At 36.4% G+C, this 26,837-nt stretch overlaps 1 protein-coding gene across 1 annotated transcript; it reads right to left on the minus strand.

Moving 5' to 3' along the window:
• Positions 1–4,692: 4,692 nt before the first annotated feature.
• LOC125681075 (heat shock 70 kDa protein 12B-like) lies at positions 4,693–24,005 on the minus strand. Its single transcript, XM_048920986.2, has 7 exons — positions 23,891–24,005; positions 23,294–23,461; positions 12,372–12,500; positions 8,468–8,764; positions 8,149–8,373; positions 7,104–7,263; positions 4,693–6,861 (listed from the first exon to the last, which is right to left on the minus strand). The coding sequence occupies exons 2-7, from the start codon at positions 23,345–23,347 to the stop codon at positions 5,810–5,812; spliced, it is 1,917 nt and encodes a 638-aa protein (XP_048776943.1). The 5' UTR covers positions 23,348–23,461; positions 23,891–24,005; the 3' UTR covers positions 4,693–5,809.
• Between the last annotated feature and the right edge of the window lie 2,832 nt (positions 24,006–26,837).

A 26,837-nucleotide genomic window follows, 5' to 3' on the forward strand; every position in this document is an offset into this window, starting at 1 on the left:
TTACAATCTTAGTAGAGGCCTCCCTGCTCTCCATCACCATGCATTTAGTTTTTCTTACACATGTGCGGTTCTTGAGTAGAAGATTTTTGAAAATTGGTCAATTCTGGGTAGTTTTTGTCCCGCCCCTAAGATTCCAGGGGGGGGGGGGGGGGGGGGCTGGAGTCCTGAAATTTACAATTTATGTCCCCCTTGTCCCAAATATGCTTCATACCAAATTTGAAAAGAATTGGACGGGTAGTTATCAAGAAGAAGTTCAAAATGTTTAATTGTTGACAGACGACAACCAAAAGTGCGGAAAACTGAACTGACGACAGACAGACGGAGCGCAAACCTAAAGTCCCCTTCGACTTCGTCGGTAGGGGACTAAAAAGAACAAGAACATGTAGGTGGAATATGTTTAAGATGGTCTATATCTAAGCTCTGTAAAGTTTGTAATTCGAAAGTTTGGGTACGATAGTAGAAATATACAGTATTTGTGGGAAATACGGGGTGTAGACTTAACTTGAAATATAATGGAATACAAGACTGAACTTTTTGATGACGAAGGATGCTTGCTTATGTTGACGGCATCTGAAGAACATATCAATAGACTTTATTCACGCGCAAGATAACTTTCATTTTCAAAACGAGACTGACCTGACAACCACAACGTGTGCCTCCGGATGCGAAAAATAAACAAGAAATATATGTAAAAAATATATGCCCCCCTCCCGTGGTGCAAAATTGAAAAAGGTTAAATACACATGCACCATTTAATTGGTAGTAGTGCCAAACCAATTCAAGATATTGAGCAGACAGTATGAATTGACCATGTGACATAAAAATCAAGCAAATGATTATTAAAATATGGGGGACAATATATTACTATGTCCAGTTTGACCCTTGACCATGTGACCTCAAAATCAATAGGGGTCATCTACTCCTTAAGATGTACCAGTGTACCAAGTTTGATACTACGGAATCATCATTGTTCGTGGGGGATTGATGTTCGCGGATTTCGTAGATCACTCATACCCACGAATTTACGTGTCCTCGAACATTTTTTAAAACCAAGTAGAGTTATCTCTCCAAAACAAGCTTGAGCAAAATCTTCATTATACAAGCAGCTTGGTAAAATAAAAAAAAGTTTGAAAGGTAACGACTAAAAATACATTATCAAGCTTAATTATCAAACTTGACTACAAATTCATTAATTATCATATGCCCTTGTAGACTTGTCGCCTATCATATTAAACATCTCATCTAAGGATGCTTTGTGCCAAGTTTGATTCCCTATACATTCGCATGTAAAACTTTGATCTCTTATTGTGGCCATATCCTAACCCCAGAGGTCATGAGTTTTACAAACTTGAATATCCACTTTGTCAGGAAGCTTTCATGTAAATTTCAACTTTTCTGATCCAGTGGTTTTTGAGATTTTTGAATGACCCCACTTATGTTGCATTTTTGTAATTATCTCCCCTTTGAAGGGGGAATGACCCTTCATTGAACAAACTTGAATCCCCTTCACCTAGGGATGATTTGTATCAAATTTGATTGAAATTGTCCCAGTGGTTCTGGAAAAGATTGTCCTGTATATTAGCATGTAAAACTTTGATTCCGTAATGTGGCCCCATCCATCACAATAGGGGGTCATAATCTGAACAAATTCGAATCTACTCTATATCTGGAAGCTTTCACTTAAATCTTCTTACCCGGAGGTTCTTGAGAAGAAGATTTTAAAGATGTTGCGTATATATTCGCATATAAAACTTTGATCCCCTATTGTGCCTCCACCCCAACCCCAGGGTTCATAATTTTAACAAACTTAAGTCTCCACTATGCCAGGAAGCTTTCTTGTAAATTTCAGGTTTTCTGGCCCAGTGGTTTTTGAAAAGAAGAATTTGAAATGATCTCACCTATTTTTGCATTTTTGTAATTACCTCCCCTTTGAAGGGGGCATGTCCCTTCATTTTGACAAACCTGAATCACCTTTACCCAAAGATGATTTATACCAAGTTTGATTGAAATTGGCCCAGAGGTTCTGGAAAACATTTTCCTATATATATCTGCATGTAAAACTTTGATCCCATATTGTGGGACCCACATTACCCCCCCCCCCCCCCCGGGGGGGGCATGATCTGAACACATTTGAATCTACTCTATATTAAAAAAGCTTTCAGGTAAATCTCTACTGTTCTGGCCTAGTGGTTCTTGAGAAGAAGATTTTCAAAGATTTTCTTTATTTATTGGCATGTATAACTTTTATCCTCTATTGTGGCCCCAACATACCCCTGGGGATCATGGTTTTAACAAACTTGAATCTCCACTATGTCAGAAAGCTTTCATATAAATTTCAGTTTTTTTCTGGCCTAGTGGTTCTTGAGCAGATTTTTAAATGACCCCATCCTATTTTTGCGTTTTTGTGATTACCGTATAACTTTTTTTTTAGCAGTAATTTAATTTTGGCATGGTCCTTCATTTCAACAAACTTGAATTCCCATCACCCAAGAATGTTTTGTGTCAAGTTTAGTTGAAATTGACCTAGTGGTTCTGGAGAAGAAGATTAAAATGTGAAACGTTAACGACGATTGATTGATTATATGTTTTGCGTCCCCTCGATAATTTTTCACTCATATTGAGACGTCATTAGCTGTAGGTGAAGTACCTCAAATTTAGACCTATGCTTTGCGCTCAGGGCCGTAGCAGTAAGGGTTCCTTATCATGCCAACGCCTGCCGCGACACGAGACCTCCGTTTTAAAGATCATATCCAAAAGACCCGTGATTTTCTTCTAAATGCCGTGCGTTTTGCGAAGGAACGATCATTACCTATTTTAACGTCTTAGGTTTGACGCAGCCATGGCACGAGCGGGGCTCCAACTCACAACCTCCCAGTTACGAAGCCAACGATGTACCACTGAGCTACTGCGACCGGTTTTTTACGACGACGACAGACATTTCGATCAGGAAAGCTGATTTTGGACTTCGGCTGAGGTGAGCTAAAATAGTCCGCTATTCATGTTATTTTTTAAGCCCAGGGGCCATAATTTAGTGAAGAATCAACGAATTTCGAACTTCATCTGTATCTTGTTATGGCAAAGTTATGTACCAAATATGAAATAAACATCTGCAAGAATAGAGGGGGAAAGTGTGGAGAACTGATTTGCCGGACTGGTGGATAGAGTGCAAACCTGAAGTCCCCTTCAACTTGGTCGGGAGGGGACTAAAAACACAAGAACGAAAAAAAAATGTGATAGACCTCTTCACCATAAATAAAATAAACCCATTGCAGTGTGATGTTTATCTTTAACATTACCAAATATTCAAGCATAATGTATTCGTCTAAATGTATTTAACTGCAATCGGAGAACACTTCAGCTGACAAACTGTAGAATAATACTATCGGTAGCACAAAAACACACATTTTGCATGACAATTAACTAAATGGACTTCAAATGACATACGTAAATATACACACACAAAAAGAAGGGAAAAGCACATGTTTCTCGCGAAATATATCCTTTGGTCCAAACGATTTCCAAATGTAGAATGTCCTGTAAGAGCAATAACTCTTGCAACTATGAAGCGGCATTCGTCAATGTCTTGCTATAAACAATCTACATGGGTGTATTTCAATACGAATATGGTGGAAGGGAATCGCGGCAACACGCGGTTGTTCAGATTGTAGGGACGTGGAGACGTCGTTTACGAACTGACAACGGGGTCGGTACAGAGAGTGGCTTTATCAGAACGATTTATTGCATTTTCCTCAGGAATTGTCGCGGTATCACAACGAATCTGACGGTACACTGTCAGTGATTACAATGTCGTCTGTGGCACTACGGACACAAATATGGATAGTATGGTACATGTGCATTGTATTCACGGTGTTCTTACGGTTCAAGATTTCGCTTGGTGGAAGGCTGAAGCTACGCAGCCCTTCGCAATTAAAAGCTAAACATAGAAAAAGGTCGCACATTTTACTTCTTTGTACCTTTGCTTTATAAATCCGAAGAAAGATCTTACTTTATATACAAAAAAGACTGCAGATTTGTTGTTGTTGTACTATGGGCCTACTGGTGTTCACAGTAGTTGCATTGCAGGCAAAGAGATAACGGAAAAGAAAGCGCATTGCTGCGACAAGAGGGGAGCAAAGAAATAAAAACATGGGTCAGACAGAGGTTGCTTCGAAGACCAATGTATGAACAGTACGAGAACCTCGTGTCTGAATTAATGATGGAGGACCAAACAAGCTTCTAAAACTTCCTCAGAATGGATTATATTTCTAGGGAAAGTTTATACAGTGGAGGGACCAAGGACTGAAAAAGAAAGCGCTTTCTTCAGAAATGCTTTGGAACCAGAACTAAAATTAGTCATTAACCGTAGATATTTAGCAACTGAAAATAGTTACAGATCCCATCAGAATTCTTTTCGAGTTGCGTACAACACAATCTGCAATTTTATTTCAGAGGTCTGCCAGGACAAAATTGATAAGTATTCTGTTACAGTAATGACTTGCCCTATCACATCTGGAGGCTGGAGAGAAGTTGCTTACGAATAAGCATTCCAAAAAGATGCAATTTGCCATATTGCATAGGAGTAATTGATGGAAAGCACACTGCAGTCCGAAAACCTAAGCAAAATGGATCTTACCAGAAATTTGATACGGATGAAAAGTGGAGGATGGGTACAACAATATTTTTGAAACTGAAAGCTTTCAAATTTAATTTATTTAGTCACAAAATGCAGTTTTAGTAGAAAGAAATCTGGAAAAAAAATTAAAACCCCTGCTGGACTCGGAACCGCGATCAGCAGACAACGTGCTTTTAAAAAAAATATTTTACTAATTTTCATCATCATACATATATCACAATTACATTTCAATCAATACAATAATTGTTAAAAGAGAATACATATTGCAAAAGATATGACAGTTCTACATAGTAATAAGTGTAAAAAAAAAAAAAAAAAAATAATGAACAAATTTAAAAACATTCTACACAATAGTTAATTATGCTAGTAAAAGTTCGTTTAAAGCAGATTTTTCAATTTACAAGTTAATTCTGAACACAATTAAACAGTTTCTAGTGTTCAGCACAAATCATTTTGTTTTACACATGCTATTTTCTTTTAAGCAATCTATATGTATAAAAAAAAAAAAAAAGGCACGAGCCTTGTTTACATAACAGAGAATTATGAGTGTTATATCTCACTTGTAACTCAAAAATTGATATTAAAATTTTGGTTGACCATTAGAAATACTTAGTTAAGCATTGTAAACAATAAAAATGGAAAAATAAAATTTTCAGCTCAATCATGTTAATGACACTTTAAGACAACCAGTAACAATTCTTTGGTTACTTGCAACTAGATACATATATGTCTTCGTTAGACTTATCTAAAAATACACTAAATCCATCTCCTGCACACAGTCAATTAAACATGACTTATGAATATGTGTTGATTATCCCTACATAATAGACATCTTGAATAGATATACATGTAACTATTTACATGAATATGATGAAAAAACCTTTTAGCAACTAAGGCTTTAAGCAAATATAAACAAAACCTAACTCGTATAAAATATTCAGTTAAAACTACGTAGAGTAAACCATTTATATAGTCATAAAACATATAAAGAGAAATTTAGCCACAATGTACTCCACGATTGACTAAGTATACTAAAAGAATTTGAGTGATTACATTTTCCTTGAGGTCAATGGTCCATCACAACAGATCTCACTCAAATGTTAACTAATGGCACGTAATAATTAATGTTTGGAAGCTTTAAAGTACAGGGTATTTCATTCCAACTCGTCAGTATTACTATCCAAGAAAATCAAAGAAGGCTTGGGTTTGTGTTCCAGTTTTTGAATTCCATGCAATGGCTCCTAGTTCAGTTCCACCATAACACAGAGCAACAAATATTTTTTCATCTCTTCTCATATCTGGGGGTAGTTCTAAAACCACAGACCCTAACCTTGTACACCAGTTTTCGGTAACGTATTTGGGAGACGGCACAGAAGAAGCATACACTTCTAGTAAAGAGTGGGACTGCCCACAGTGGACATTGTATGGTTTTCCAGTACGTTTCCCAGTAAGAGAAACTTGCTGACCTACATTGAGATGAACGTCGAAGATATCGTCACAAATGTCTTCTCCATTAATAAACCGTCTCTTGCTTGGATCATGAACACCTTCTTTAAACGGCAATGACATTGCAATACCGTAAGTGTACTTACAGACTCTCGCTGTGATGGCGCGGGGCTCGTGTCCGAATAACACAGCCCCTTTGAGGACTGTGGAAGCGGCTTCTTGAGGATGGATAATTTGCAGATTTGGAAAGTGAGATACCACAGCGTCTCTGACAACATGGCTATCCGCGTATCCTCCCACTAACAACAGGGCAGTTACACCGGTCATAGTGTTCATTTCTAACAAGCTCTGGATGTGTCTTATGATACTAGAAATTGACTTATCAAATAAGTGGAGGAAAGCTCGAGTAGAAATCTGAAGTTTGTCTCGTTTGATCTTAATTTCTTGATTGGAGTTGGTGTTTAAAACCTCTTGGATCCCTAGTCCAGTGTGTTTACTGAACAATTCTACCAAAGAGGCAGGTATTTTTATTGACACGGGTAAATCTTGTCCTGGTTCAAATAATCTTTTCTTGATGTCAAATTCCTGAAATAGTTCAATCACATCAGTTGTAAATTTCTGCTGAAATTCAGTATATACTTCCTGACTGAAAAGTCCAACAAGTAGGGCACAAAACTCTTCGTCCACGGTAGTACCACCCCAGTAACCACCTGTAGGTTGATACAATTCCTCCAGAGCACCTCCCTCATGAATGCAGTGAACTGTGATGTCAACTGTACCACCTTTAAGGACACAATCAAATTCATAAATCGTAAAGTATAAAATAAACCTCACTATCACTTTTGTAAGTTTAGATGGAAAATGCATTCGGTGCTAAAATCGGATGAAATTCAGATATGAAATTTCTAGACTTAAATACATATATCTGCTTATAGCACCAAGATGACTCTTTTGAGAGTGACGGCACCTATATTTTGCGGGTTCAACTTTACTATTAAGTTTACCAAGATAAAGCGAAACATACCACCAAGGTCAACAACCATATATTTTGTTCCTGGTTTGAAAGCATCAAATACGTGAGTGTCCTCCTTGACATTGCTTTGAAAAGTTGGATTGTAGCGGCAAAATAATGACGCTGCTTCTGGTTCCAGAGCTAATGTTAAATTTCGGCCTTCAATGCCAGCCTACAATTTACAGAGTAATTCTAAAATGAAATAAGGAATGGCACTAAGGAAATCTAAGATATGTTTTGAAATACTACGCCTCAGCTGAAGATAGCCTATTCACTCCCTAATCTTCAGTCCACTGTGTAAATGATCCTTATCAGCCGGGCATTATGCAAAAAACGTTGACCACCACGGAACCCAAAATTATGTTGCGAGACAAAATGTTTACGTATATATTTCATACTAAACCATCTTTTTCCATAAGATCTCCTGGAGTCATTTCCGGACCAATTTAGATGAAATAAAAATGAACTACAGAAAGGTTCATAATTTCTTTTCATAGTACTACCAACCATTGTAGAGGAATGCTCACTTAACCACATATCTTGACGACACTTGCTTCCAATTTATTTTTTAAAAAATTAAGAAAATGAATCTGTTTTTATAAGTAAATTTAATACAATTTACCGTATGGAATGTAATTTATTCTCATGATTCGCCAATAAAGTCCAAAACAGTGGGACAAATTGTATCGATTTTTTTAACATCATACAAAATTTACAACTCCTTTATGTTTTTTAAGAATTTTATATATGTACTCATTACAGCCAAACTATGCCAAAAGTATGTATCAACGTTAACCCATGAATCCATTTTTCTTTTGTATAAGTGACTTTATAATTACATGTAATTTTCAAACACAAAATAAACACCGTGATTTTATCGTTATATCTCCGCAATAGTTTATCGTAAAATCAAGATAAGAGACTAATTGACATTTTCAAGATTAGTGAACCAGAATTGTCTTCAGGAAAATAGTTTGAAAATATATGATATTCTATGAAACGTTTAGCGAAATATTTGTTTGCAAACTTACGCTTGGCTCACTACTGTAAATTCTACCTTTTCGGCGGCTTTTCTCATGAAAAATTTGGCTTTATCGTCCCATATTGCAGGAACTGTCACCACCCATTGGATGTCATTGGGCGACATTTGCAATTTGGAGTCCATGTCTTTTACTCTGTTTAACAAGTGCTGTTTTAGATAGCCAATAACTTTGGCAAAAACATCAACGGCCAACATCGTTTTTCCAGAGATATCATGAAGCGTAAAGTCTGTTGTGAGGCCCTGAAAATAATTCATAGTGACAATATCTATATTCCTCTCCATCGGTAAGGGAACAACACTTCGAATTTGAAGTTTTAAAAAGTTAAATACTTACACCTTGTTGGTACAGATTCATTTTGAATTTGTTGAAGAAATAGTAATTGATGTGTTCGTTATACTCCGCTAAATCACCATACAGCTTGATAGCATCGTATCCGAATGCTTTTATTTTTCCTCCTGGCTCTAATAAGATTGCAGTCGGTGCCTTTATAGACATTCCATTATTGTGTGCCCAGAGATTGGTATTGATACGTAAGCGTTCGGAAAGATACTCATGACGAAACGAAAAGGCGTAACCGGAAAATGTTGTCCCGATATCTATGGCGGCTACCAAGGCTCTCTGCGGATATTCCTGAAAACGAAGAAAAGTTTACAGGGTTATTAATTGCATGAATAGTAGTGTGACAATAAATGCACTTGTACCTAACGCCTCGACATGCCTGTATATCGAGTGAAAGGCCAAAGCAAGGGATTTTTTTTTTTACTTTCATGAAGAATCTTTTGAATAAAGTTTGCCTCATAAGAATGCTAATAAAACAAGATGTGTTTGTGAAACACAAATATGTCCGATAATGGCCAATTCAGAAGACGGCCAAGGTTACAAGGACAAATATCTTGGTACCAATAAAAAGATCTTGTCACAAGAAATGCTCATGTGCAATATGAAAGCTCTAATATTTATCATTTAGAAGTTATGACCAATGTAAAAAAAAAAAAAAAAAAAAAAAAAAAAAAAAGTAGATCAAATGTCAAGGTCAAAAGGTTCAATACCAACGGAAAGATCTTGTAACAAGGAATACTCGTGTGAAATATCAAAGCTCTATCTCTTACTGTTCAAAAGTTATTAGCAAGGTTAAAGTTTTCAAAAAGTAGGTCAAATTCCAAGGTCAAGGGTCCAAAATGTTGGTACCCACGGAAAGGTCTTGTCACAAGGAATACTCATGTGAAATATCAAAGCTCTTGCACTTACTGTTCAAAAGTTATTAGCAAGGTTAAAGTTTCACACAGAATGACAGGACAAAAACAATATGCCCTCCGATCTTCGATCTCTAGGGCATAAAAACAGGTCAGCAAGTAAACGAGCACAATCTTTGCCCATGGGAATTCCAATAGATTGTTGCAAGACCTGATCACCAAAGACTGCGTAGATATTATTTATAAGGAACTCCAGCACCTTTTCATATCAACTTCAGAGTACTTGTGTGTAGAATTAGTGTTATATGTTTAAACAAGAGGCCCATGGGCCTAGAATCGCTCTTCTGATACATTGTAGAACAGGCAAAAATTCTCACTAACCAAGATTCATCAATTAACAAGGTTTGAAATATTGAAAATATTGAAATATTCAGATATAAACGTTAAATTCCCAAAATAGGTCACGGTGACCTACTTTTTAGTCAACACACTCTGAAGACTCAACATGCATCAACTGACAAAGTTTGATAATTGTAAGTCAAATAGTATCTGAAATATTCAAATATAGCCGTCAAATTCCAAAAGTAGGTCACGGTGACCTACTTTTGGGTCAACAAACTATGAAGACTCAAGATACATCAACTGACAAAGTTTGATGATCCTAGCTTTCATAGTGTCCAAAATATGCATCTAAAATTGAAAATGTGAAATTTGAATGTCTGCAAAATTCAAAAAGTAGGTCACTGTGACCTACTTTTTAAAAAAATAAATATGTTTTGAGGCCTCTAGACGCATCAACTTACAAGGTTTGATGATTCTAAACCTCTCGGTATCTGAAATAACAACCTAAAATGTATTCATAAATGATTAGCCATAAAATTCAGAAATTAGGTCATGGTGACATACTTTTCACTTGACGCACTTTAAGGTCCCATGATCCATCAACTGACAACTTTTGATGATCATAGGCTCAAAAGTGTCCAAGATATGCATCAAAATCCATTTAATAGTAATTACCTGCAAAATTCAAAAAGTAGGTCGCCATGACCTACTTTTGAGACAACATGATATTAGGTCCTAAGATGCATAAACTGACAAAATTTGATGATCCTAGTCCTTATACTAAGCAAAATATCAATGTTTTAACAAAACAAAATTTAAGGTCAACTTTGAAGTGACCTTGAGACCACACCCTTTGCCCCAAGATGATGCCTTGAACAATTTTTTTTATCTACAGCCTATCTTCATCCTTATGCATAAATTTGGTGATAATTTGCCCAGTGGTTCTTGAGAAGAAGATTTTTTAGCAACCACTACTTTTGTTTGCATTTTCCTAATTATCTCCCCTTGTTAAAGGGTCACAACCCTAGTTTTAGTATAAATGAAAGCCCTTGGGCCAACGATACCCTGTGACAAATTTGACAAAAATTGGCCAAGGGGTTCTTGAGATATAGCCCTTTTCCCAAAATGTTGACGCACACCGCACGCCACACATATGGCCATATGATTAGCTCTTTGAGCCTTCGGCTCAGAAGAGCTAAAAAGCAATTTTGGATGTCTGATCACAATATATGAATATTTTCGAGTTCCATTTTTATTGCAGGAGCTGCTGTTTATGGTGTCAAAAAGTATAGTTTTTAATTTATCGTGTGAAATGGTGGTGTAATGTGTTGAGAAGTCGTACGATATGATGTTAGTTTTGAAAAAGTTTTGGGATTTCAAATTTACTGAAAGGAATTTTTCAGAATTCACATCTGATCTACATCACTCCTCGCATATATTGTGTCACAATAAGTCAGGTTTCTCCTTTACAGCAGTTGTTATTTTCATGAGGAGAAAGATAGGGCCCTGGTAGAACAGCAATGTATCTGTTTGTAAGGGTTTTTGTGAAGTTTTGGAATCCAGTACATGTATATTCATTCGTCACATTGGCTGAGATAATCAATGCATTTAAAACTAAAAAGTGATTTTAAAGAATTTCGTCTTTTTGAAAATGAAATTAAAGTATAAATTTGATAACTAAGTGTGGAATTAATGCCAAGTTCGTTTAAAATACATTAGTAATAATGAAGAAAACGTTGTTCCAAGCTTTGTCAACTGGAACCAAAAATATTCCTCATGTAACCTATCTGATTCTTTCATTACTTCTGGTTTTCTAAACACAGAAAGATAGATGGTACGCACTTCTGTTTTTAATGTGTTTAATGTAAAACTTATACGGTACCAATTTTGATGCACCAGATGCGCATTTCGACAAATAATGTCTCTTCAGTGATGCTCAACCGAAATATTTGAAATCCGAAATAACAATAAACTTGCTAGAGCTATTATAGGCAAAAACAGAGTGCCAAAAAAGTGGAGTCAAATTCGTCTAAGGATAAGACCTATGCATGAGGGAGATAATCCTTAATTTTGAAATGAATTTCTAAATTTTATCACGGCAATTAAATATATTTTAATATTTCTCTCATACTTTTTATTCATGTATTCTGAAAAGTTTCTAGTTATTATTTTCATATTTAGCTCATCCTCTGAATAGTCCTCGATAGAATTCTTAATAGAGATGAAATTCTATTGCCAATTCTCTGAAATTCGGACCTTTTTAAACAGGCGTTTCAATTATTATCGACATCACCAGTTATGTCATGTCCAACTGAACAATATCTGAAAGAAACATGTAGAAGGATTTTGCATAACATGGTCTTGCTAGGCACTGTAAAATTTGTTTGTGATTAAAAAGTTTGGATGCAATAGTAGAAGTATATTAGTAGGAAATACACGTGTACATGTGGACTTGAAATATGATGGAATATAGTACTTCAACATTTTATGACAAAGAGTGTTGGTTATGTTGACGGTAATTTTATTTATTAATGACCTGCTGTATCTTCAATTGCAAATTGGAAAGCACCAATTTTATTTCAGCTTTATATAAGGTTTTAGTAGAAAATTTATTGATCCTAATTTTGTTTAATCTTTTAAATGATTTAATAGATTCTCTTCATCACAGCATCTTTCGAATACTTCATGATCATAATATTTACCTGATCCTGTAAGTTGAATACTGGACAATTTATCCCTTCTTGTTGCGTCTGCATGCTAGTTAGAGGGATTCTAGGGGGAACTGGAGGAGTAACACCGATCTGTTGTGGATATAAAGTTGTCAAATTCACCTGTAAAATAAACCAATAACAACTTACGGAATTTACAAAAAGCAGGGTAGTTGTCAAAAAGTGTGAATTTGTTTGTGGATAGATCCATCAGCAACTACACCTATTGGTGTCCTATGAGCAGCAATGGTGAAGGCAAAATGGTCCATCAGAAATGTAGTTCAATTTTGAATCACTTCCCTAATATACATGAAGGTCAAGGACCTTTGTTTCGACGATGTGAGCATTGCGATATGAAAGAACGAACTTGAATCAGACTATTTGGATAAAAATATTCAACAAAAAGGGGTTTGCATTTTAATAAAAAAAAAAAAAAATGCGCAACCAAAAGTGCGGGAGGGTGTAACCACCGCGTCTTCCTCCTCTAGATCCACCAATGCATAATCATATAAAATATGTTTTCACAGGAACTCCCGTAACTATTATTATTCAGTGGGTCTAAATTTGCATATTGTCTTTTTTTTTTTTTTTTTTTTTTTTTTTTTTTTTTTTTTTTTACATGAAAATGCCATTACTTTATTATGATTAGTTTATTTATAATTTCTTCATCACAAAGTTATATTGATATATATTACAATTCTGGGCTGGTCCTGAGAAGAATTTTAGCTGATGTGGAGTCGTTTCCCCTGAGTCTGATTCTGAGGCTTCAAAACAGGCACAGACTCACGTAAGGTTCCGGTATTTAGCCGTCAGGTGCTATCGAAACTGACCATTCGTGTTCAAACGGTAAGACAGTGACGTAAGCCGTACAAGTGCGGTTTCTATATTATCAATGTCTCCGATGACGTAATATGAAGGGGCGAAAATTCTGTGATTCGATATTTGAACAGATATTTTGCTCATATACTTGGGTGTTTTGAATTTTTTTAAAAACCAGGCAGACTTACACTTTTAAAAACGGTTTTATTATCTTAAAATCTTTCACCAAAATATATCGAATCGTTTTGCATTGTTAAAAAATATATATAAAACGTCGGTGTATCTAAATGTTGAGTTGAGGGCCACAAAAAGACCATTTTATTCTTCTCTCGTACAGGTTTCTGAATAAATCCTGCCTCATAAGAATAAAAAAACAAAACAGGTCAACTGTTAAAAGAGCAGCAGATTGTTAGAAGATCTATTTACCAAACACTCCAGAGATGTTGTCAGTGAGGAATTCCAGTATCTATTGAATATCAAGTCCAGTGTTCTTGTGCGTAGAATAAGAACGGTGTTTAATATTTAGTAATTATTTGCATGACTGAATATTTTTTGATGTGATTTAAGTCAGACTTGAGTGTCAGTGTCCAGCATAACTGGTGCACCGTTTAGTCACTAACATTTGCAATTTTTTTTAAATCGCAACATAAAAATTGTTGCAATTAGCATTATAACTGATAGAGCACCTACATGTTTCCATTTGATAATTAGCGAGTACAAGTATAATGAGAATTTGCGAAATCTTGATTTTTATCTTTTCGATGAATAAGTCAATATCTAAAAATGAATCGCAAGGTAGTGTTTGTGTTAGTAAACAAAAAACAATTATCATTAAAATTATTCATAACTGTATTGTATTGTTTTGTTTGTTTGTTTCGCTTTTGGGAGTTGCACTTTGCTCAATTTCTCAGGCCATGAGGTACTGGGCGCATGAATAATGAATATATGAGGTACTGAGCGCATGAATAATGAATATATGAGGTACTGAGCGCATGAATAATGAATATATGAGGTACTGAGCGCATGAATAATGAATATATGAGGTACTGAGCGCATGAATAACAAGAGGTACTGTGAGCAATGCTCACTAAGAATACCCCCCGCTTACCCCAATCTCCCAAAGGGTGTTGGTAATAGGTATAAACTACCTCTTTTCTGAGTGTAAAAAACAAATGGCATGACAAACCGAACCATATTGCTACTTCGATGTCCAGTGCGCGTGACCTTTGACCTTTTGACCCCAAAATCGATAGGGAACATCTTCATCCCATGGGTAGTCCATATGTATGATATGGTGACTGTAGGTGGAAAGGATAACGCTTTAGAGCCCGGAAACCATATTGCTACTTCGATGTCCAGTGCATGTGACCTTTGACCTTTTGACCCCAAAATCGATAGGGAACATCTTCATCCCATGGGTAGTCCACATGTATGATATGGTGACTGTAGGTGGAAAGGATAACGCTTTAGAGTCCGGAAACCATATTGCTACTTCGATGTCCAGTGCGCGTGACCTTTGACCTTTTGACCCCAAAATCGATAGGGAACATCTTCATCCCATGGGTAGTCCATATGTATGATATGGTGACTGTAGGTGGAAAGGATAACATTTTAGAGCCCGGAAACCATATTGCTACTTCGATGTCCAGTGAGCTTGACCTTTGACCTTTTGACCCCAAAATCGATAGGGAACATCTTCATCTCATGGGTAGTCCATATGTATGATATGGTGACAGTAGGTGAAAAGGATAATGCTTTAGAGCCCGGAAACCATTGCGTCTACAGACGGACGGACGGACAGACAGACGGACAACCCGATTCCAGTATACCCCCCACAACTTGTTGCGGGGGGTATAATGAATATATGAGGTACTGAGCGCATGAATAATGAATATATGAGGTACTGAGCGCATGAATAATGAATAATGGCATAGGACTTTGGTGTGGGCCTCTTCACATCTTCGTTTTGTTTGAAATAACGTATGTCCCAGAAAACGTTATCCAAACAATATAATCCTATAATTTGAAATAAAGAGGGCTTATTCAAATTATGAGGACTATATAAACAGATATGTTTGTTTTACAAAATAATAGGAAGAGATATATTTATGTAAGATTTTTCCTATGTATTTGTAAACGAGCATCGCACGCAAAGCACTATATGGACGAGTTCATTACTGATTAGAGAGATTAAAGGACAAAGCATATTCCATAACACGTCTAAGTCTTTGCATGTAATAAATATAAAGGTGAAAATACTGAAGAATGATCAATCTCATAACTACTATCAACAATACAAAATTAGGAGTAGGGCAAACACGGACCCTGGGCATATCAGGGTTGGGATTAGGTGCCTAGGAGCAGTAACCATCCCCTGTTGATCGGTCACACTCATCGTCAACCCCATATCTCGATCAGGTAAACGGAGTACTCCGTATAATCCGTAGTCAAAATCAGTGTGTAAATTAGATCATTATAACATCCGTAAAAGACACCACAGAGTCATCCACTTCTGCTTCATACTTAGATATTTTATTGAAAGTAGACATTAACGGCAAACTGACAACTCAACTGTATCACAAATGGAGTGATTTCAGCTTCTCCATCGTCAACTTCCCATATTTATGTAGCAATATTCCATTATCACCTGCATATGGTGTTTATAACTCTCAACTGATTCGATACACAAGAGCTTGTTCTGTGTATAGTCAGTTTTTAAATCGAGGCAAGCTACTGACAAACAAGTTGATGGTACAGTGGTTTCAACAGTCTCGATTGAAGTCAGCATTTCGCAAATTCTATGGTCGTTATAACGATCTAGTTCGTTAATACAACCTATCATTGGGTCGAATGCTGTCTGACGTGTTTCATACCTGATCAGGATATAGAGCTCACGGCGGGTGTTACCGGTCGACAGGGGATGTTTACTCCTCCTAGGCACCTGATCCCATATCTCGGGTGTGTCCAGGGGTCCGTGTTTGCCCAACTATCTATTTTGTATTGCTTATAGGAGTTAAGAGATTGATCACTGTTCGTTATCTTCACCTTCCATGAATATGTAAAATGTTGACTTTAAACGAGACTGTTGAAACTTCTGTAACATCAACTTGTTTGCCAGTAGTCTGTCTCTATTTGATAAATGATCATACGCAGAACAAGCTCTTGCGTATAGAATCAGTTGAGATACATAAATAACATACGCAGGTGATAAAGGAATATTGCTACATAATTATGTTAAGTTGACGATGGAGAAGCTGAAGTCATGCCGCTTGTCATAAAGTTCAACAGTTAGATTGCCGTGAACATCTGTGTTCAATAAAATATATGAGTATGAATCAGATGTGGAAGACAAAGTGGTGTCTTTTATTTGGAGTTCACTGGGATATATCGAACCGACATATGAATGAAAATGATTAATAGATAAAACGTCGTCGGTATATATAAATGTCAAGTTGAAGGCCACAGCAAGACATTTTTTCTTTTGAATAAATTCTGCCTCGGAAAAATATAACAGGTCAGCTAATAAAGGAATACAATTCGTGCCAATGGAAATTCAAACAGAGTATTGGAAGACCTGATCACTAAAGACTACGAAGATATTGTCTATGAGGAACTCTAGCATCTCTCTAATATCAACTTCAGAGTATTTGAGCGTAGAATAAGAGTGGTGTTTAACAAAGTAATTTTTTGAATGACTGATCACAAGATACTAATACCCGGTATTTCCTTTATTCATTTGTATTGAAGAAGCAACTTTCTATGCTGTCAAACAGTCTAGTTTTTAATATATCGTGTAAGGTGTTAAAATGTTGTTTGATGTTGTTGATTTGAGAAAAGTTCTGTGATTTCAAATTTACTGAAAGTTCTTTTAAAATTTTATAGAAGCCGCATTTGATTTACACTTGTTTTAGCATGTGTTATGGCACAATTCGTTTGGCGTTGATATAATCCTATGGAGGAAAGATAGGGGCTTAGTAGAACATGTACTGGATCCAGCAATGTATCGTATGTTTGTAAGGGTTTTAGTGAAGTTTAGGAATCCAGCATAAGTATGGTAACTCATATTCATCCGTCCCATTGCATACTACTCAATGCCTAGGATATTAAGTGTGTTTAAAAATGTGGCATGGTTTTGAAGAATTTCATCTTTTGAAAGGGAAGTTGGAGTATGAAAGGTGAAGATAATGAACAGTGATCAATCTCTTAACCCCTATAATGAATACAAATAGAGAGTCGGGCAAACACGGACCCCTGGATATACCAGAGGTGGGATCAGGTGCCTTGGAGGAATAAACATCCCCTGTCGACCGGTCACACTAGCCGTAAGCCCTATATCTTGATCAGGTAAACGGAGTAATCCGTAGTCAAAATAAGTGCGCCAAGAACGGCCTAATAATCAGTATGAAAGTATAGTTAGGACTGCCAAATATGGAATTAATGTCATGTCCGTTTTTAAATACAGTTGTTATAATGAGCCTTACAAACAAAGACTATGTCGTTTCAAAGTTTGTCAGCTGAAGTCAAAACGCATTCCTCATGTAACCTATTTAATTCTTTTATCACTTCTGGTTTACTAAACACAGAAGGATAGATTGTATGTGCGTATGTTTCGGGCATGACTGCTACTATTCCACTACATCATAACTTTTTCAATTTCCTTTAATTTAGTGTTATAATGGAATTCCTCCATTTATCGTATATTAATGCAAATATTTTATCCCTAGTAAATAAAATATGTTATTGTTCCAATCAAATCTCCACCTTGTATGATGGAAAACTTCCTACGAAAATTTTCTGCTCTCTATGCAGATCATTCCTATCTTTAAAAATTGATCCTTAGACGTGAAATTATTGCAAAATATTTAATAATTAATATTGCCATCCATGGAAGTGGGAGAATCATCTAACGTAATAGAGACGTAATCTGCGTTGAGTGACATCTTATATTCTTCCCGTTCTGGACTGAAGTATTGTAACATAATTTCATATTTGAATAACACATGACTTTGTAAGTAAATTTTTTCCAGATTTAAATAGAAACACCAAAAATTAAAAAAAAACCACATGTTGGTTGAATAAATTTGCAGGAGACAATATGAAAAACCTTTTCAAAATCAATAGGCATCAGGAGCCCAATCATCTGTTTGGATTCTGTATGATACATAATATCATGAATTAATCTTATATTCTCACCGATATATCTACCTTTAATAAATCCAGTTTGATCTTAATGTATTAATTTATCTAGTAAAGTTTTATTCTTTCTGCAAAACACCCTGATGCTAGTTTTTCAAAGAGATTTTTAAGAAACTGTATTGTTTTTCCGGCTTTCGGAATACAAATTTCATCATTGAGAGTAACGTGTGTATCTTGCAAAAAGTAAATATTGAAATTCTTTTTTCTCAAATAGTTGAAAATATCTCGCCATCTCCAAAACCCTGGCAATTAATTGTACTCGCTTTCAACTGATTGTCTTTATGCATTTCCAATGACAAGTTTTGTAAAGTAAAGTACGCCTCTGAAGTTTGTGGAAACAGTAAGATAGAATGAAGATAGAAAAGAAAAACAACACATATTTACAATAATAATACCTTGCCCAATGCTGTATGATTGTTCTAAAAATTTTGTTAGAATAATTCAACCGCAGCAAGTGATCCTTAATTCGTATCTACATGTATTCATTCGATAACAACATATCAAATTTTAGTTTCCTAAAACTTAAGAGAAATGTCCGGAAAAGTACATTCGGCACAAAGTCCCATAAATTTCGTAAAAATCAGTCCACTGTGACGAAACTTAAACTTTATCTGTAAACATATATTAATAGATTACGTCTCAATCCAGCTTCTAAAATTAAAGTAGGGTGTAGTGAAAAAAAGTCCAGGAAACAAAATTTGAAGAATTTCATTCAACCATGATACTAAGCCTCACAATTTGTGTAAGAATAGTTCAACAGTAACAAAAGTAAAACTTGATATGTAGCTACTCATTTGGGTAACCACTTACCAAATTTCTGATTTCTCCCAAATTAAAGGATAGTGGGGAAAGTCCAGGAAACAATATTTGGCACAAAGTCCCATATATCTTGTAAAAAACTCAACCGTGACAAAACCTATACTTGATCTGTAAACCAGCAGTAGTAAACCACACACTAAATTTCAGCCTCCTTTCGTAAATCATGAAAGTGCGAGAAAGAAATGGGACAGACTGACTGACAGGGACAGACAGACAGACTGGCACAGGGACGGACAGACAGACTGACAGGCACAGGGATAGACAGACTGACAGGCACAGGGATACACAGACAAACTGACAGGCACAGGGATAGACAGACAGACAGACAGGCACAGACAGACTGACAGGCACAGGGATAAACTGACAGGCACAGGGATAGACAGACTGACAGGCACAGGGATACACTGACAGGCACAGGGACGGACAGACAGACTGTCAGGCACAGGGATAGACAGACTGACAGACACAGGGATAGACAGACAGACAGACACAGGGATAGACAGACAGACTGACAGGGACGGACAGATAGACTGACAGGCACATGGATAGGCAGACTGACAGGCACAGACAGACTGACTGACAGGAACAGACGGACAGACTGACAGGCATAGAGAGACTGACTGACAGGCAGAGAGACACTCGGACTGACTGGGGCAGACAGACAGATGTTCTAAACCTTTAGTAACTTCGGTTACATCGGAGGGTGGGGGGTCACAGTTAGTACTCCCTGGGAAAGACCCCAATCATTAGGTAGATCCAACCCAAGCACGCACCCACCCCATATATAGAGTTTTGTGTTTCTTGACTTTTATTATTGGATGTATTTACTGCATCAAATACCGAATTCTTTATTTACAAACTATATATATATATTAGATGTATTTTCTCAGTTTCTGTTGGGTTATCCCCCCAACTGGTTTGCAAATAGATTATGTACATGTACAAAATTGTATAACATATGCAATTAATTTGCGGTCTACATGTATATAAGAAAAAAAGATTGACAACTGTATAACATTTGCACACAGTACAATTCAGAGTATTATACAAGTAAAAATATAGTATAGGTACCGGTTACATACATTCTTAATATAGTATGCATTTAATATATTTGAAGATTACTTAAGACAAACTTTAATTGTTAATGGGGTATTTCTTTTACGTAAACTGCAATATACATACGGAGATACTGAGTCTAATTATTTAGACTGTCGCATGTTTTAGGGAACTGGGGAGTCGGTAATGGTATGTGATGACTGTTTCTGTTCCAAAACGTGTGTGTCTCTCCCACCCCACCCCACCCTTGCTTCTAAAGAAGGGGGGCAGTTTACAGGACTAAAAGTCTTAACAAGTTAAAACAAAGTTAATTTGCTATCGTGGGACCACCACCGGGGACGGTTGGGGGCCATATCCACATCACTTCAGTGAGATGCTACAAGCTGGGGCATGTTATTGGTTTATGTATATGCCCCACATAATAATTCTCAAACCAGGTAGCACTGTAGGAGACAAGGTGAGAAGCGCGGGTCTCCTTACCTCCTTAGAACGCTGGCGACTGTTCGGGTCCGGGTACTGAATGTTTTACTCGGACACCCAGTGTGCCCCTTATAAGTTAAGTACAACTGGCGCACTGGGCGACTCTCCAGTTACCCCACAAAAATCATCATGCAGCCGATATTTGTCCATTTATATACACTTCGAATGTACAATATATATATGTTCCATACATATACATTTGATTATATAATAAATTGGTAAATGTTTATTTGTGTCCTATTATAAAATTGCAATTAATTTTACAGGACAATATACGTTTTTTAAAATATCCATGTCAATTTGGATATTTAACTATCAGGTGGATTCAATAATTAACATGGTCTTTAACCGAATGTTGAACAAAGATTACATACAATTCAGAGATGATTGAAAGATTATATACGCTAATTGATATATCGCAATGATGAGACATGCTAAGAGTATTAGTCTAGTACTAGTATGCTGTGGGGGTATCAACAAATTTTACAAGCTATGTACAAGTCAATCTGTTAGACCTGTTCACATATATAAAAACTGAAGTACGCAAGCGGATCTAAGATCTAATTTTTGTTAGAGTGTGTACAAGTGGAAAGTGTATTCTATATTCATTTGCACGTACCACTTGTACCAATCTAAGACCGGCGAACAATAAGTGGCAACAAATGATGTGCCTCTATTAGAGTCAAAACATTTGACGTCACAATGCAATGGGCGGATGCTAACTGGGCGAGGATTGAAAAGATCTATGCCTATCGCCGCGCACGGTGGGAACACTTTTCAGCATCGACTGAGGATTTAATTTGTGGGTCTTTTTCTTTTAATTTAATCGTTTTATTATATATTTTTATACAACTTGTTCATAATGATGAAAGCGCTGCTAGTAATTGTAATTAACTTTTTTGCGATAGCAATAAAGTATGCGTAAATGTTGTATGCATGAGAAATGATGACAGCTTTCTTCGTAAATCGAGTTCCATATATACATGTACACATATGCCGTTGAAATGTTAATCGTACGAATATGCTTTAATGAGTAAATGGGTCACATGCGTGGTTGAATTGAATTTCAAAAAGTTGATCGTACATAAATAATCTGCGCCTGGAGTGGAATTGCAGCTTTCGCCTATTACCCGCTCACTGTTGTGTTATCAGAATTGAACTACAGTATTTTATCCTTCTGCACTACAGTTATAGACCTCATACTTTCGTTTTGAATACGTTTTATCAAATGTTTAACGCTATAATTCAATAATACAAGAGTAATTAAAAGTGGATTGAAAATCAACTTAGAAACTGAATTTCCAATCAATGTTTTCAGGGGAGTCCGCGCCGAGCGCGACGATAAGTTTACATTTTTTCAATCCACGCTGATTTTTTCTTATAACTCATCGGTGCCAGAGGCCAACTATCTCTTAAAGGCAGTGGTCTAACGGTTTCGTTTAGTTAAAACATAATAAATCAAACAATAATAAATCAAACACAAGATGTTGTTTTAATAAGATGATGAATTATCGTTGTTGAATATACATAACACACTCGTTGCTTGCTAACATCTCTGTTAATGCCGAAATTGCAAGATTCCACTTGGAAAACGTTTTGGAAACTTATATTAACGTTACAAACAATTTATGGTGCAGAATTATGAGATAAAATTGTTTTACCGCTTGTAAATAAATTCTGATTTTGAATTTCATCAAAATAAAGCATATTTGCCCGATTGTTGGTGTTATCTTAAGTACATATGTTTCTAATTCTGAAATTTTCGTTCCATATTTTAGTAACACCCGCTGTATTGTGCAATGTTGATATCAGTCCGTTACTAGGAAGGACGTTATGCACTTTTCACTTCTTAGCCCAAAAGAGTCAGCAAGTATGACTCGTTCCTTCGTGTGATTACGTCTACGTGCTATATACTGTTTACATTTTCAATTTCTCCTTCAGAACCACACGTCTTTCTACCAGTTTTGGAATACGTCAGTCATTCATAGGTAATTTGTATTGAACTTTATTCAGATAAAGAATAATTATCCATAACAACCGCAGGGAGACCACGTAATTATTGGAGTTTGGGTGAGGGGTGTCATGTACAAAGAATTATGCCCAAAATATACAGGTTGAGCACAATCTCTACAAAGAATTATACTCGAAATGTATAGGTCGAGCACAGTCTCTATCTATTTACCTATATCAGTGTATATAGCTGTACTAAGCCGACATACATGCCTAATAGATTGTTGATTGATTGATTGTTTTCCGCCCCACTCAACAATTTTTCAGTTATCTGGTGGCGCCCAGTTTTTATTGGTGAAAGAGAGAACCCAGATACATTGTACCTTGGAAGAGACCATCGGCCTTCGGAAAGTAAACTGGGAAACTTTAAACTTTCTCACTTAACGGCGCGAGCGGGATTCAAACCCGCCCCGATCAGAGGTGAGAGGCCGTGTGATTTTGAGCGCGATGCTCTAACCACTCGGCTAATAGTCATAACTAGTATCGTATACCGATTTAGAAAATCGATATATGAAGGATTGTGTATGTTATCTTACCACATCTCTAGGAGCATGCTGTTGTCTATCCACTCGTCCTAGACACTGTCCCATGTTCTTCTCTGTTCCCCGAACCTTGATCACAAATGTTTAGTTTTCAGAAATCCGTAAGAAATTATGAGAGGTGTTTTTATGCAACTCCGTGACTATCGATCGTAAAGGTGTTACCTGGTAATGAGATAAAACGTTATCAATATTGATAAAAAGATTCCAATTGCAGTACAGTCCTGTTTAACCGGTCAATTTGAACAAGGACGATATTTAAATGTCCTATTACATGAATGGAGCAAACATATAGTGTGTTCCCCCTTTCGTAGAATTTAAAGCAAAAGTACCATGCTGTTGGCGACTGGAGTTTAAATCTATTTATAGAGGGTGTCCTTATCAGGATACGGTGGGGTCACAGACACTCGACGCTTTAAATATCTATATTAAAAAAAATTGTCTCCCTGTAAACATAATATTCACAAGGTATATCACGCCGCCATCTTGGTTTTCTTTTTACCAGCTGCATCGCTTGAAAATTTCGGAGAAAAGTTCGATATAATATGATAATTAGACCCCTACCGTTTAGAAGTAACTCTGTCAAGGTCTTACCTCTCGCATCGTCATGGTGAACTGGAAATAAAGTCCATTTATCGGCTATAATCAACCGTCAAACATCGTCTACTGCTTCTCAAATGCGAGAAATCGCTAAAAGGTGGCCGGAAGTTGACATGATTATGCAAATGAGAATTCCCTTGCTAATGTACCCTCTGACGCTTGTGCGGGGGGGGGGGGGGGGGGGGGGGGGCACTGAATGCAGGGTAGTTGCAGTCCTGCAAACAATAAAACTCGGGCAAAATTGTGTAGTTTCGGGACAGGCTGGCACGGGAAATTTAGTAAATCTATCACATTACCAAATTAACATTGGAAATGTTCATGAACCCTCCCCCCTCCCCCCCCCCCCCCCCCCCCCTGCTTCGACTCCAACCCACGTTTTGTCACTCATTGTGACAACACTGAAAATTTACAGATAAGCAGGACAGGACATTTGGATGTATAAATGTCACTGTGTAGGTTTGAGAGCATACTCACGTGTAGGCGCGAGTGCGTGTGTGTGTGAATTCAATTTTCCGATTTCCTGTTCCGCGCCACCTAGCGGTCACACAGAAATAGAAATCCAAGATGGATGCGACTGGTGACATCGAGTGAAAGTTGATATTTTTTTTACGTTTGCGAATAAAATCTGGCGATCCTTGATCTGAAATAACTACAGATTGCACATATATGGTAAGTTTAACCTGTTTTCTACTGATTTTACTGGATACGTTGCTATGGATATTTATTTAGGCAGCGTTTTACGCCTAGGTGAGAGGTGGACCCCACACCAGGAGGTTAACTCAGGTGGAACCTGGGAACCTGATCGGCAGTCTGTACAACGCAAACGATCGATTTTGTTCGCAACTTTATTGTATTTATTTGTCGGATTTTTTTTTATCTTGTGACATTGTATCATGATTAAATCGTGACCCTATGGAACTAGGTTTGGACTACAATATAGAGTCAAATTTTTCATGGGAATAAAAATTGCAAGAAATCTTTTAAAAATCACAATAGCTGCGCAATGTTCAGCAGTACCATGGTGACTTATGTGTGCGATGTGGCCCATGGGCCTCTTTATAACTTTTTTTATTTTGGTATTTATCAGTAAACATAGTAAGTAGAGAATTACGACATTCAATGATTAGAATAACAAGTGTAAGTATAAGCAGTAGCAAAATTAAAGCAATACAAGCTGTAACTGATGGTAAATAACTTTAAAAATAAAAGAACAAATATTTGACATATATGTGATTGAAAATATATAACTTTAGAATCAGAGTGAATCTGAAGCAATAAACCCGTCAAATCAGCAGAAAATGTCGATTCATGAATCATTGTCATCCTGTCAGTAATTCCTGCTCGTAATCTCCGATGTGCATTGACCTCGGAGGTCACCAGTTCGGAAAAAAGCGAAAGAGAGGCACTGAGCACGTGTCAGATTGTAAACAATTTATAGAAAATTCACTATCAAACTTTCATTTCAGTGGCACATTTGCGTAATTATTTCTTTCTTACACTTATAGTATTTCTTGTCATTCATGAAACGATTTAATATTTTAAACAGTTTCCATCTTTGTATATGACCTCGGTCTCAGCAACCCGATTATGTTCGGCAATCATCGTTCCCATTTCCGTGTATACAACGCAATGGCGGTTGATACGAAACGCTGATTTTAGGTATTGTAAGATTATGGCCATGTACTCTTGTTTATTGTATGTAATTATTGTTGAAAGTCATCCTGAATAGTAAGTAAATGTAGGTGATGAATTATATTTTTCGCTTTTGACATCGCCCCCTAAAAGTTGTGTGATTTGCGTTGTTTGTTTTATGATGCGTAATTGAATGTTTCGTTATTACGAGTATGAACGGTGTGTGGAATAACTTGTTTACTGAGTAATACCTAGTTTTATACATGTATAATTACCTGTGTTCCACTGTTTAGACTTATTTTTTGCTTTATTGTTAAGACCACGTTGTATCCTTTTTTTTAAATAATGTCCGCCTCCCATAATGTATTCCGCTGTGTGTTTACGAAGTTTAACGAGCGCTATTTTTTTCAATTATATTTTATTGTTAAAGCTTACATAGATATTTAATGATACTAGAAATAATTAGACTAAGAAACAAATGTTTCCTTTAGTTTTTATTACTTTCTCGTAAGCGTGAGAATATTGTGTGGGAACTAGAGCATCCTGTCACGTTTTTCATTGGTTGCTGTAATTTACGCGACGTAAATGATTGGCCGCGCTTCATGATGTCATTTTACTACGTATATAACCAGCGGTTGTAGCAGACAACACGGATTTGGGTAGATTTTGGCTGATTTACGGGTTGTAGGAAGGTGTGTTATTTCATTTAATTAATTTTCATTACCTTTATTTTGGGAAAAGAGTTTTAATATATTGGGAATAGAGTTGGTGTTGGTATTGGTTTGTTACAGAGTAAGTTGATAAAAGCTATCTGCTGAGCTGTTTATTGTAATTTACCAGTCTGAAATTACTGGAATTATTTACGGAAATTTTTCCGTTGCCATTACAATTGAATTACTGGTTAAATCTACCAGTTAGAGAACAATAATAAGACAGAATACTTAGGTTCACAAGGTTTTATTTGAAATTATTGATTTATAGAAATAAAATGTGTTCAGAATAAACCGTTGATTTGTTAATTTTACAAGACTTGTCTTTTATTTTCTTTAACCTTAAATTTGGAAGTAGAGAGAAAAAGAAATAATTTAGTTTTATTATCATTACCAGTGCGTTTATCCGGTGTCGTTACAATATTTTGGCATCCACGGCGGGATCTGTTTTTAAAAAAATACAGATCCAGTGATCAAACCCAGCTAAGAGAAAAAAAATTATCTGTTATATTTATAGATTCAGTAAGTGGTTATTTTGAAATATAACAAGTCTTGTTGGTTGTTCTGAACACATTATTCATTACAAAATGGGTTCTAAG

The sequence above is a fragment of the Ostrea edulis genome, chromosome 2 (genome assembly GCF_947568905.1).
Source record: "Ostrea edulis chromosome 2, xbOstEdul1.1, whole genome shotgun sequence".
NCBI classification, from domain to species: Eukaryota; Metazoa; Mollusca; class Bivalvia; order Ostreida; family Ostreidae; genus Ostrea; species Ostrea edulis.

Coding starts and splice junctions, on each gene's coding strand:
- LOC125681075 (XM_048920986.2), bottom strand. CDS start 23,347: ATGGGACAGTGTCTAGGACGAGTGGATAGACAACAGCATGCTCCTAGA. Junction 12,501..23,293: donor AGCATGCTCCTAGAGATGTG/GTAAGATAACAT, acceptor TTTATTTTACAG/GTGAATTTGACAACTTTATA. Junction 8,765..12,371: donor TATTCAACTTACAGGATCAG/GTAAATATTATG, acceptor CTTCGTTTTCAG/GAATATCCGCAGAGAGCCTT.